Here is a 13,471-nt window from a genome sequence, read left to right on the forward strand (position 1 = left end):
GTTTACATATATAAGTGGGGTAAAGCTTCCAAAGATGCTAATAGTGTTCAATCAGGTTCCAAATTTTGTGAAGCCTTCCTGTTAGACATTTTTTGCAACATTTACTTACTCCACTAATGTCCACGGATGTCCACACATTATTAGATCTCAGCTACAAACCACAAGAACGGCTATTTCAGAAGTAAGTTTTAAAAAGGAAGATACCAAATACCACTTACATTCATTTCAGAGAGTTTATTGCACCAAATGCCGCAAAGAAATAAGACCAAAATGATAGCGTACATAAACAACTATAAGAAAAAAAAAACCATGTAGTTTGACATTGGTATTCAGTCATTCCTAAAAAAGCCTATGCTCTCCAAACATGCAATAGCAACACACATTTTTTTCTACTATGGAAAACCTGCTATGTATGTCAAATTAGCCCACCTGACCTCAAACAAAAAAATGTCTAGAGTATATTCAGCAGTTCAGACTCAATTTTGATTTGGGTCCTTTTAACTGAAGCAGAAGTTACACTTGAGGGATAAGGGATCGTTTTGTGTAAACTTTATATACGAGAGTTTGGTGTGTTTGAAAAGGGTTTTTGACTTTAAGAGTAAAGATGCATATCGTAGGCAGTGGGGAAGATTAATCTATAACTGGAGGATGCCATTAGAAATGTGAATTACAGACTCAGTGTCTATTCATTTCTTTTGGGCAGAAGAAAGTTGTATACATTAATTCAGAGAGTACCTACTTAAATTAAAATGTTTAGATCTTGGTATCGTTTGGGGTTAAAGAATTAATTTAGATTAAATACTACAATTTAGAGTTCATTCCTCCCCTCTGTGTATGAAGGTTTCGTCTTGCCTGAAAAAAAGCATACATTCTTTAAATTGCACTGTGTAAACTGCATTTATGTGGGATTTTGGAAAGACTGTGCACTCCCACTTAACCAAGAAGTATGTATTTAAGTTTACAAAAAACTACATAATACTGATAAAAACAGCTTTGGAATATTTGAAAATTAAGCTGCATTATCAACTTTAAACACATCTGTACATTCATATCACTTTTCATCCTATTAAAATAAAACCAGAAACATGCCCTAAAGATGTCTAACAACACATCTGTAAATACTTACTGCCCTGTCATGCCACACTATTTTACATAAACAGCAAGATGTTTAAAAAAAAACAAGTTAAAGACTTAGAGTCAAAAAAAGCCCTAGAAGGTGGAATCCGGTCAACTGAGGTAGTACATTTGGTGGAGGGGAAAATATGTATTTAACTTTCTTTAGTCTAAAAGCCTTTTAAAGGTAATAAACAGCTTTCATTTTGGATTTTCTTTCCCTCAAAACTAAAACTGTGAGCACAAGATAGTTCATCATGTAATTTCTGAAGAGCAGCAAAATGTTAGAGAAAGCAGCAAGAACTATAAAGTTTTAGCCTGGGCTGAAGAAAATCCAAGTGGTTTTGACCATCGGCTTACATGCCACCCCTAGGTTAATTTGATGTCTTGCCAAAAGGCAGATTTTTTTTTTTTTAAATAGTTGATGTAGTAAAATCAGGTGTTACTGATCATGGCATTAGTCTTGAAATCACTGAATGTTGGCTGACCTTTGACTCCCCTAGTACGCTCTATAATAACAAAAGCACATATTTCTATGTTAGCACATATTTCTTTGAGGAATTGTCAAAGTCTGTTCAGATAAAAACCCAACTGATACTTCAAGAGAACTGGAATTGACTTTTAATGAACTCAGCTACTATTTAAGACATGAAATAGAGAAAGTACATGAGGATTTCTATATACACTCAGGGAAGCAGTTTCATAGTCTTACACATGCGCACGCACACGTTCTCCATCACAGGAGCAGTTTAAGGAATATATGACTTGCTCTATGGTTCTTACTTTGTCTTAACCTTGTGGAATAGAGTGATATCTGCTAACAGCTATATGCAGAGGTAAGTTTACTTTCCAGAAGGTAGAAGGATTCACAGACCAAAGATATGAAAAGTTTGCTTAACTATAAGCAGTAGGAGAAAACCTGAACCATAAAAAGATTTTAGCCTTTTTAGGCAGAACACTAGGGACAAGCATGAAAATGCGATAGAAGAAACATCTGGAATGTCAGGTCAGAAACCCAGCATGTAAGGAACAGCTTTAGAAGCATTGTATCAGAATATTAAGTATCCCTCCACCTGGAAACAACCTCTCTTCACAGTAGGTCAGTCTACCTATTTCCCTCAAAAAGCAACACAAGGTTAATCAAGAACCCCCATCACATTTACACAACTCACAATATGCACATTTCATTATTTCAAATCATTGAAAGTTTACTGTAGAAAAGTCCAAACATCAAGGTAGTAGGAAATAAAAACACTTTTAATAAAAGTGTGCCCCTTCAGTGTTAAAAATCTGTAATCACCAACGAGGAGAACTCACAACCAGTGACCAGGAGTTTCTTACTAGAATTCACTATTCCCAAGCAATGGTGTTGCTAGCAATTTGCTTGCAAGCTGACAATTTCAGACACCTCAATCCTGCTGGCTCACCACAGAATAGTCCAACATCAAGTTTTCCGTTTCTTTAAGAATGTTTGTTTTGATCCTTTGTTCTTTCCTCAGTCTGGTCCACAGTTTCATATCCAGCTTAACAGTGCTTTATGCAATAATAGTAATTTTTTGTTTACATTCATGTTATCAACCACATGAAAACAGTAAAATACAAAATTTTATTTTGCTTTCTAGAAACACAGAAGGCCAGTATCAACTAGTGGAGAAGTAGTTTCTGGTCTCAGAATAGTTAACCTATTAAGGAAAGGCACCCGGATGATAGTTCAAGATTTCTGTAGAATCAAAAAGGGCAATTCCAAACATTCATAGTAATATCAAATACTGGGGTGTGCCCCCTACATTTCATTTTATTTCAAACAATGCTCCTCTTTTATTCCTACTTAGAGTGACAACTAGTAGCTGGAAAAAAGTAATACTTTTGACTAAAGGTTTGGTGGGGGGTTGTTTGTTGTCTTCAGTTTGTGCCAATTGCTTGGTGTACGTGTGCACAGACACGCACCAACAGCACTGGTATCATACAGAAGTTTGTCAAATTCATACTCCTCAGAGATAGTACTACTTGATGACACCAAGACACAGGTTTAGTTCCCGGGACTACAGTCATACAGAAACTCAAAAGAGTTATTGAAGTTGCATCAGCAACAAATGTAAACTTGTAGCAGAAATTCCATAAGGCTTTCCCACAAAATCCCTATCTCAGAAGTCCATTCCATTCCACTTCTAGCCATGGGCTCATTTGAATGCCTTCTCATTAAAACAGAAGCAGCCACAGCTTTCTTAACCTCTTGTCCTTTAAGGGAAAAGTCACATCACTTCATGCACACATCCATTCCCACATAACATTTGGCTGCTGAATCCAGGTTCCTTGTTCCGAGCTGGTCAGTTCTACTATACAAAATCATGCTTACGCTCTGCAAGAAAATGATGTCCCATCTAATACACTTGTGTATAGGAAAGCTATATACATAGTTTACAGCTCCTCCTCCTCTCCAGCAAAGAAACATACACCACACCACACTCACAAGCGTAGTATTATGAAATCCATTCTAACCCACTTTTTTTTAACTGTTACTTCATGGTTTTGAGCAGCGTTTTGGATGGCAGCGCCTGGTCTGCCACATAGTGTTAACTTTTGTCCTTTGAGTAAAAATAAAATACAAGGATGCAGTCACTTTCTTGATTTAAGTCAGAAGTGAGATTGTAAGAAAAACCTGAATGCCTTTTACATTATGTAAACTGAAGTCCTCCAATAAAATATCCGGCTGAAATCAGAATCAGAAGGTGGTAGAATGTACAGTCATCACCTGCTTTCCTCAGTGCTCCCCTTTACCAGTGTTTGGCACCTCTGTTCTTCATTCAACATTCCCATTTTCTTTATTTTACTTTAAGGGAATGACTATCCTGAGATTTGAATTTATAAGAGTATTTGAGCAACATACGGGGAATGAGTACTTGCTATAGCAGCCAACAAAGGCAAGTCATTGGATTCAATCCTAGAAATTAAAAAAAGAGAGACAGACTTTAAAACAGACAGTCACCTTCACAAAAGAAGAAAAACACAAGAGGATGTTTTTCATCCACTTTAAAGAAATTGGAAGTGTCTTGCTATAACTGAGTTCATTGTTTAATTATTACTTATTGCCATTACTCATAACATACCAGTAAAGGTAGGTAGTAACATTTAAAACCAAGAAATATGCTACCATTCAAGTCAAAATTAGTATTACATTTTGTGGTATATAATCTTCTTTGGTTTAAATAAAAACGTTTATTTATTTGCTAAACCATAAGCCGTAGCTTGTAGTTTTACCAGTCAGTAAGCACCAATAAGCCCAGTTTAAGTAAGTACTAAACACCAGCTTATGGAAGACTGTGCATTTCATGTTTTGAATATAACTCAGTTCACCATACACTTTCTTACCAAAAATGACCAAAAGCTGGAATTACTAATTATTATGCAATAACAGTACCAGGAATGTCTCTCAAATGCAATGCTCAGTTTCCAACCATTTCCAATGCAAAGCTGCTCAGAGACCAGGATGTATGTATATATATTTATACACATACACACACACACACTGAGAAAAGTGCTTATTTCAGGTTTCACTATTTATAGCTACATTTTTCAGCATGAAATCTTGAACAGTCTGGATAAAGATAAATTAAGTTTTACCTACAGTGCTAAAAACCACCTTCTTGGGAATGTGTATTCACTTCTTCTCCCTTCCCCCTATTCTGCTGTCAGCAGGTGCATTCCTAAACATTGTATGCCAATCAAGTACTATTATTAGAAGACAGCTGCCAAACAGGATGCCTGTCTATTTTCCTACATCTGCTTTTTGAGAACCCCTCTTCCCTCAAGATAGAACTGCACCACCTAACCTTCCAAAAATTCTCAAGTATTTGCTGGGATGGAGTTTTCATTAAGGAGATCGAGACAGAAAGAGTGCGTATGAATACGTGGATAACCTCCTAATGACCAAAATCCAAGCTTTCTTCCCTCTGAAGATTTAAGAATGACAAGTAATTTGTTCTTGCTGTTGAACTGTGTCTCCTCCTGATTTCCAGATGGCTCAGTAGAACCCATTTTTACAGTTTTATTAGGCACATGAAAGAGTGCTAAATATGAAGTAAGAAGCAAGCACCCATGGGAACAAGATGTCAACATTCAGAAACTGAAAAGGAAAATAACTGCCCCAAGTTTTGCCATTGGTTAAGACCGATATCTGCAATACTCACCCCAATACAATTCCTAGTTCTTTTACATGTACTCTTGTATGTCCTCGCAGATATTCTGAAAGCATTTTGCTTTTGAGATACATTTCTTGCAGTCTATCCTCAAGATGCATTATGCACTGTAAACACAGACCAAAAACCTCAGAATGGCTTTAGCAATCACATGCAAATTTTACAGAAATGTAAGCATATCATTTTAGCTTCTATCTTAGCTAGAAGATCTTTCAAACTACATCTCCACTCCAAAATCCAGAAAAGGCAATTGGTTTTGTTACAGCTCTGCTAGCAACATTAAAACGTTGGATAACTTTTGGATAGTCCCCTCAAAGGGGAACCCCCTCAACGAACTGGGGCATTCCAGCTTTCTTGGGCAGCAAGTTTGTTGCACAAACTGCACATCCATTTCCCACTCAAGTCAGTCACAGTGTTTCTGCTGACTTAAATAGTTTTAACCAGGTTCGAAGACACTCAAGACGTCTTACTAAGAATCAAACTAGAATACTTGGATCAAGATGTCTTTGTTATGAGTCAGTACTATTTTTTCTGAAAGACTCAGTCTAGACAATAGTTCCTAAAATGAGCACTTTTTAGCTCTAGGGATCTGCCACCCAAGAAACTAAGACTCAAGAAGTGGAAGACACCATTATCATCTTTGTCATAAAATTGTAACTCTTTTGCTCAGTACTTTACTGGAGAAGCTAGGTTACGAATCCTTTGTAGGCATTTGTTTTTATTACTCCTAGGTACTTCTAGTTTTAAATTGCTTAAACATCTGATGCTGTTTCCCAAAAGGTAATAGTTCAAGTTGAAATACCAATTTAATCACTCCCCTTTTCTTTCACCAGTGGCATGCTAGAAATGTGTATTATTTTTAAATACAGTCATGTGATGCATGGTAATTTCTCATACACTAACTGCAGGAGAGCAGATGAACCTTAGCTTCAAAAAGGGAGAGGAGTTTTTTTGGTAAGACAAGGTCAGTAGGTAGGATGTCTTCACAAGGTGAATAGGTAGGATGTCTTATCAGGTATTTTGTTCTGGGACAAAAGGTATATTCAATTTGTTATATTCCTTCTTTCCACAGGGATGACCACTTCAAAAAAGTTAAATTAGTTCAGCTCTCCAAACTCCCGGAGATGAAAGCAGGAAGCGCATGCAGAACCTCACATTATCAAGTGTATAATCATCCGGTAGGCGTAGACAGCAATTAGAAACAGTAGCAGCAAGTAGCTTCAGGCCATCCTCTAATGTACTTTTCAAGTTGAATGAAAACCATAAATATTAGAAATGAGATCCTGTGAAACGAGTTTTGCTAATTAAAAAAATAATGAGCAAAGAAAAAGACTCGTGCTTGTAGGTAGCCTACCATGTATTTTTCTGATGGCCTGAAGCAAGATTTTTAATGATTCTCGGAGCTTATATCAGATCTTAATCATGGAAGATAAAGAGGCATTTTTAAAAAAATGTGTTACATAGTCGTAGAATAAGCTAACCGCCACCAGTGGAGGAAAGGCAAAAGCTTTTTGAGAGTAGTTTGATCTATTTGATTCAAGCAAGTTTCCACTCAAGTCATTATAATTATAACACTTCTGATTCTAGCCAAAAGGAAACATTCTTATCTTTTCCATTACAGGTAACACTAATGCAAAAACCCTATGAGCACTTCCTCAGTGGTTCAGGGGAGCATGCAGCTGATTCACGAAGTAGCTGTTCAATATATTTCAATTCCAGTACTCATGCTAAAGGATTATGTTGGGTTTTTTTGGTGGTTTTTTTTTTTTGGTTTTTTTGTGTGTTTTTTTGTTTTTGTTTTTTTTTTTTTTTTTTTTTTTTAAGTTGTGAGGGTGCAAGTAAGGAAGAATCCCACATTATTCTAAGAGAGATTCTTTACATAAGATTATCTGCTCCTCCTGAATACCAGCAAAGAATCAAAAGACATTTTCCTCGTAAGCTCAGTACATGAATCCATTTTGTTCAAAATGTCCACGTTAAGCAAGGTACCAAAGTCTGGGTGTTTTTTTTTTTATATTAGCTTCCTCTGCAGCTTTTCTTATTGACTAAACAGAAAAAAAAATGTCAAGTCACTTCGAAAATTAGAATAGTAGCTTAAAATTAGTTTAAAGATGCAGGTAAAACTTTTGACATATTGTTGACATGCAGCAGCTGCAAGCATCACTTCCCTCTCACCCTGGCATACTGCAAAGCTCTCTGCAGTATGGTTACTAGTCTGAAGTGCCCCAACAATTTACCACCACTTGCCTTTCCTCCGTCTCAAGCTGGGTTTTATTTTTTGTTGTACCACAAAAACCCAAAAAGCTTATTCATCTGAACAGTAACGGCATGTAAAGAAATACACACTCATAAAGGAAACTTCAAACATACTGCATTATGCTCATATCTGATCCATATTAGTATATATGTTTTTGTCAAAATTTAAATCAATAGAATCACTACAATAAAAAAGTCACACTTCTCCCCCTAGAGTTTAGTGAAACACTTGACTTCCATGCACCCCTGTTTATGTTTTAGCAAAGAGCTGTAAAATCCACCAACAGAAGGATCAAAGTATCTCTAACGTGGATTATAGAGAATGTACAAACTACTAGCACTGTCACTTCATTGTTCCTTTTTGTAAGAAAAAGGAAATAAAAAAACCCTGGAAAAACATTTTACCTCCAAAACCCCCCACACCACTCAAAGCATACAGAAATTGCATATACAAACCCCAAGGCAGCACTGGAAAGAACACTTCAGTTGCAGAATCAACTATTCAATTTAGAAATGCCAGAATTCAAGGTGTTACTGCGCAAGTGTTAGGATGTAATTTTAATCAAAGTTGCATATTTTTCAATGCCCAGAAGAATCCAGAGACGATATTGACAATGTACCCACATATTTTGCCTAGCACTTGACTTCAAGAACTTGGCATAATTAATACCACTAATTTTATCCAAAACAGTGCCGACTCATACTATTTACAGCTGTTAGTGTTTAGCTCTATCCTCCTCTTCCATCTACTAGCATAGTCATTACACAGGCTTCCTACAAAATTTCTGAAGGCTATCTGCTGAAGAACAAATCAATTCTGTTTATTGAAAAAGGAATGACTACTGCAGAAAACACCCTATCTTCCCCAATCTACAATCGTGCATTAAAAATTGTATTATAATTTTCACTGTCAGACTTGTAGGTAATTTTGTTGTATTCAGCAAAACCAGCATTACTGATTTGCTCTGATGAACTCCACTACTAATGAGGACAGGAAAGGATGCTATGGGATAGGGAATATGCTATATGACAAAGTAACATCCCCTGCTGCAACCCACCCACCCCCAGGTGTTTTCAGGTTTCAGTCGCCTCCCAGCAATCCTATGGAGACATCGGCAAGACTACCCGACTCAGCACTTGCTGACAGGGCTGGCTGAAATATGCCTAGAACAGAAGGGTCAAGTAAACACACACAGACACAATTATTTGGGGAGGAGAGAAAAGAGGCATCCACTGCATGGGGTTGGATAGAAAGCCCAAGAATATGAAGTTGTATGCTAGAAACAGGCTTGGATAGATAGAAGCTTCAACAACATTGAAGAGAAGTGTGGAAATTACACAAACAAAAAAATAAAAGCCAAATCATAAACACATGAGGACCATACTAAAACTGCCTAAACAACTTGAGTTTTGGCATATGTATTTTGGAGTAGTTAACTTTAATCTGATCTACTACTAGATGTAAATTACAGATGAAACAGTATCTGTTACTGGACTGTAGCATGCATTCTTTTAAATATGTTGTACCAACTCTGCATTATTTCAGGTATTAGTTCACTGGTATAGCAATGCAGTGTACAAAACTCTGCATTTGCTATCTAAGATAAGCAATTTTCATTAGCTTTAGTCTTCAGTAAAGAAATACTTACAAAGTCAGCTGGGACGTTGAGTTTGTAAAGCTGTAAAATAGACTGCAATAAACTGGACACTTGACTCGAAACCAAAACATCCTTGCCTAACTTCATATTGTCCGTCATCTTTCTCTGGCTTGTAGCTACTTGCACGTTCCATTTATCTGTGTCTGCAATAATGCAGACAGCTTCTGCTATGGGCTCATCTAGCACTGGATGCTGCAACAGATACAAAATACAAATATTATGTGACACTTTCATATACATTTCCACAACTTAGTTTGAGGTTCCACTTTTATTCACACTGAGGCAGGTAATAAGAAAGTGGTACAATGAATGGTTTTGTCCAGTAGGAAACCGAAGGCATCTCAAAAATGACAAGGAATACCAACTTCAGTGACAGAGTTTACATTCAGCAACACTGGGTCAGGTAAGTCTTAAGTGCCAATTTGATCAAGGCATTTAATTTTGTTTAATTAGTGCTTCAAAATCACTACTCCAATATAATTTTCTTCAAGTATTCCACCACCTTCCCCGAAAAGATAATTTTCTTCCAAAATGAAAAGAGAAATAATTATACTGATCCAGTGATGATGAAAGTATATTTCATGTTTCAGAGATATGTGAGGGAGATTTCACTGTGCACAATCAAGGCAAGGTATGCATGAAGAGACAGTGTCGTATTAGACGAATCTGATGTTATTTAAAATAGTTACGTACACACACATCACTGTTTCGGATAGTACATGAACTCATTCCAGCAGGATGATTCTTAATTACTATAGAGAGAAGCTGTTGACAATTACTAGATAAACATTTAAAATTGCATTACAAGATCACAGGTACTTTAGTGAAAGGTTAGTTATAAATTAATTACATAATTTAGGAGTACCTAAAGTAGAGTAAGAACATGGCAAAGTTCTTACCTACAGTCAACAACTACTTTTTGTAGTCAGTCATTTCTGCTACTGTCTAGTATAAGACAGACCTCCACAAGACTTTATCTCCCTTGCAACACATGCCACAAAGTGGAAAAATAATGTTTCAACTTGCACATAATTTTTATGAAATATAGATAATTCTGTCTGCTATTGTGACTGAAGAAAAGCAGTTTGACTTTTTTTTTCCTTGTTTGTAACTTGAAGTTGCAAACAATTTTGCTTGTGTTTATCTTTGAAGACAAGACTCAAGAGAGTATAAAGGAAAGCAAATGTGATTCTTGTGTGAACAGGCTTTGCACACAATGAATTAAGGGTTTATATCTTTCAAGAAGGAAGACATGTCAGGTGTGGCTGTTAAGAACAGGGAAGTAGAAAGAAACAGGACCTATTCAGAAGACCTGCTTCTGTAGGTCTCAGTAATATCACAACTCTTACTATGACTCAGAACAGTACTTTAACTCACATGCATTGCATGAAGTAGGTCTGCTAGTAGACACTGCTTGAGTTTTTCATCATTATTTATTCCATGTAGCACTAGATCAGGTATATACGTATGACAGTAACCACCTAGAAGTGATCTTCCAAAATTTTTCACGCATTGACTGCTGATTGTATTTGACCTGAAATACAAAAATACAAAGCAGGTAAGATTCTTGCTTGACAGACTACATTCAGATTTTGAATGAATACTATGTTTGGTTTATCCTCCGTGCTTCTACTGCAAATATTAATCAACAAATGTACTTAAAATACAATAAATCAATTACTGGTGCTCTTTGAAACAAGGATTTTAAAAGCTGAACTTTAACAATGTATTGGTTCCTTCAAATTTATGAAAAGGCAAATCTAAATGTATTAGAGCTTGTGGTATGTATGAGCTCCCTGTTCTGCAGCTAACAGGTTTGCTAAATTTGAGTTTTCTCAAACTCAGCCCAACAGGCAAACTCTTTCTAGCTACCTACCTTAAGCATCAGCAAGCTCCATGTGCACCTGTAAAGCTCAAAAGTTTTCAAATAGGACGCCCTTATTTATTTCAAATCTGTCTTTAATTTGTCAAATATGTCAAATCTAAACAGTTATCAGTTGAAGCAAAGCTGACGTTTTGCTTGTCCTCAGGCATTCTGTCTACAAGTCTACATCAAATGTTTCAGGCAGTTTACATAAAAAAAGTTTGATCCCTTTTTATTAGACATTCAAAGAACACCTTTGTCAGAAAACTTCAATACCTAAACCTGCTCAGTCTTGGTTTTCTTTTTGCCAGGTCTGGTTACAAGAATCCTAACCACACCAACAGTGTCTGTTATGGATTTGTTTGCAAGGAACTTAGTCGAGATCCCAGAGAATTTCAGACTTGAAACCCTGAACATCTCTAAAATAGCAACAGCTTTTGACTCCATTTAGTTCTAAATTAATTTAAACTTATTTACCTTGGTAAAGGAAGTTCCACTTCTGCAAACTCTTCAAGTCTTTTGCTGACATTATCATGATGCACTTCGTCAGGGATACAACAATCACCTTCTTCATCACTGGCTCCAAGAGCACTGTCTGAACTCTCGTTCCTTGGAATGTCCCCTTCGACTCTGAAGGGGATTTTCCTTCCAGCATCCCCATAGGGGACATCTTTAGCACCTACTTTAGGAGAATCCTGTTTGACAGTAGAACCTACTTCTACGCAGTTCTCCAGATTGCCAGAGCATAAAGTTCTAGTTTCTTTCAGACTTGGCAATTTTACAGTTTCTATGTTATGTGTGGGCAAAAGTGGTTCACTAGATACTGTGTTCGCTAAATTAATTTCAGTTTCTTTACTTTCCATGTGTTGGTTATTAAGTATACTCTCCTTCCCCTCACAAAGTGGGATTTGTGCATAACAAACATTATGTTTACTGAAGGGTTTAAAGGCAGCTTCACAACTTTCTTTTTGATTCTGGCAAGCATCCACAGTCAGATTTGTGGAACTTGAGGCACAATGTATCACCTCTGGATTTTTTCTGAATGCCTTCAGATTTTCTTCCATTTCTCTTCTATGAGTTTCTAAGTCTGACTCTGGTGACGCAGAACTTCCAATCTGAAAGGTGACCTTTTCTAAGTGTGAACTCCTGTGGCCAGACCTTTCAGGACAAGGTAAGGCAGATGACCTACTATACAATTGCTTTTCCACTTTTCTCTCATTCTGGTTCTTGTTGTTTTTCATATCCATTAAACCCTCCAACTTAGATGGCTCTTCAAAGTGGCAGGATACGATTCCTGTATCAGTGACAGTTCTTTTCCTACCATCAGCGGCTCCTTTATGGAAACTTCTAGTTAGACAGTCAACAGATGCTTCAGAGTTCTCACTGGCCTTTCCTATTGCTTCTCTCTTTTCTTTTGAAGAGGTTGGGACAGCATGAGTGCTTTCTGGGTCATGTACCCACTCTGCAATACCATTGCTCTTACTTCCATCATTCTTTGGAGGTAGGATTGGAGGCACAAGAGCAGGTTCATTTTTAACAGTGACAACCACATAATCAGACTCCTCTACCTCTCCCTTTTCTAGTGCAGTTGTGATTTTGCTTCCATTTAGCACTTGCTCTCCTTCTGCAGCCTTCTCACTCCATGTCAGCTGATTTTCCTGCAGCTCAGAGCACCGAATGAAATAAGTTAGAACATAGAGCAAGCGCTGCACCAACTCCTTGCGTTTTCCAACAATAACAGTTCGAGTCAGTCTAACTGGAGAGCCTATGGCACCGTAGAGATCACCTACACAGGAAAACAAAAATTTCACGTGCTTATGTTTGGTTGTAATACAAGCTATACAGTTTAAATTCAACACATTTTGAAACAGCATTTACTATGGACAGAAATCAAATAGTTAATTTCTTTCACAGTAAGTTCATAAAAGTTTAAAACAAAGAATAACAAAAGAAGTCCCCTAGCACGTCTTATACCTGGCTTGTGTCCAGAAGGGTTTTGGTGTTTTTGTGAGGGATTAGCTGCTATTACTCTGTTTCTCTCTGTTCAAAGCCACTAAGGTTTTTATTTACATGATGCTTACAAGATGATATCACTTGGAAATTGACACAACAGGGAGTGAAGAGGAATAAAGATCCAGCTAAACTAAACTCTGAAGCCAGCTATACTATTTTCCTACTCATTTTCTTTCACATCAAAGTTATTCTGTTTTATTGCAGTCACTTTTCCTGCTAAACATAGGAATTTTCATACAGATAAAATTTAAACTATATTTTTCAGGACTAAAATAGCAAAAAAGCAAAAAGAATTCAATATTAGCTTAATAAATAAGGTTCTGAAAAAAGAGGCATGTAACTACCTTACTGGGCAAGGTACATGCACTTTT

The 13,471-nt window shown here is 36.8% G+C and overlaps 1 protein-coding gene across 4 annotated transcripts in view; it reads right to left on the reverse strand.

Moving 5' to 3' along the window:
* Positions 1-219: 219 nt before the first annotated feature.
* FNIP2 (folliculin interacting protein 2) overlaps positions 220-13,471 on the reverse strand; it is a 53,263-nt gene continuing 40,011 nt past the window's right edge. For all 4 annotated transcript variants that reach the window (XM_075149417.1, XM_075149415.1, XM_075149414.1 and 1 more), the window contains 5 exons: positions 11,565-12,873; positions 10,601-10,757; positions 9,215-9,415; positions 5,301-5,416; positions 220-4,054 (listed from right to left, as the gene is read on the reverse strand). In XM_075149417.1, the coding sequence (XP_075005518.1) occupies positions 3,976-4,054; positions 5,301-5,416; positions 9,215-9,415; positions 10,601-10,757; positions 11,565-12,873 (1,862 nt within the window). In that variant the 3' untranslated portion in view covers positions 220-3,975. The remainder of the gene's footprint in view (positions 4,055-5,300; positions 5,417-9,214; positions 9,416-10,600; positions 10,758-11,564; positions 12,874-13,471) is intronic.

The sequence above is a fragment of the Calonectris borealis genome, chromosome 4 (genome assembly GCF_964195595.1).
Source record: "Calonectris borealis chromosome 4, bCalBor7.hap1.2, whole genome shotgun sequence".
NCBI lineage: Eukaryota > Metazoa > Chordata > Aves > Procellariiformes > Procellariidae > Calonectris > Calonectris borealis.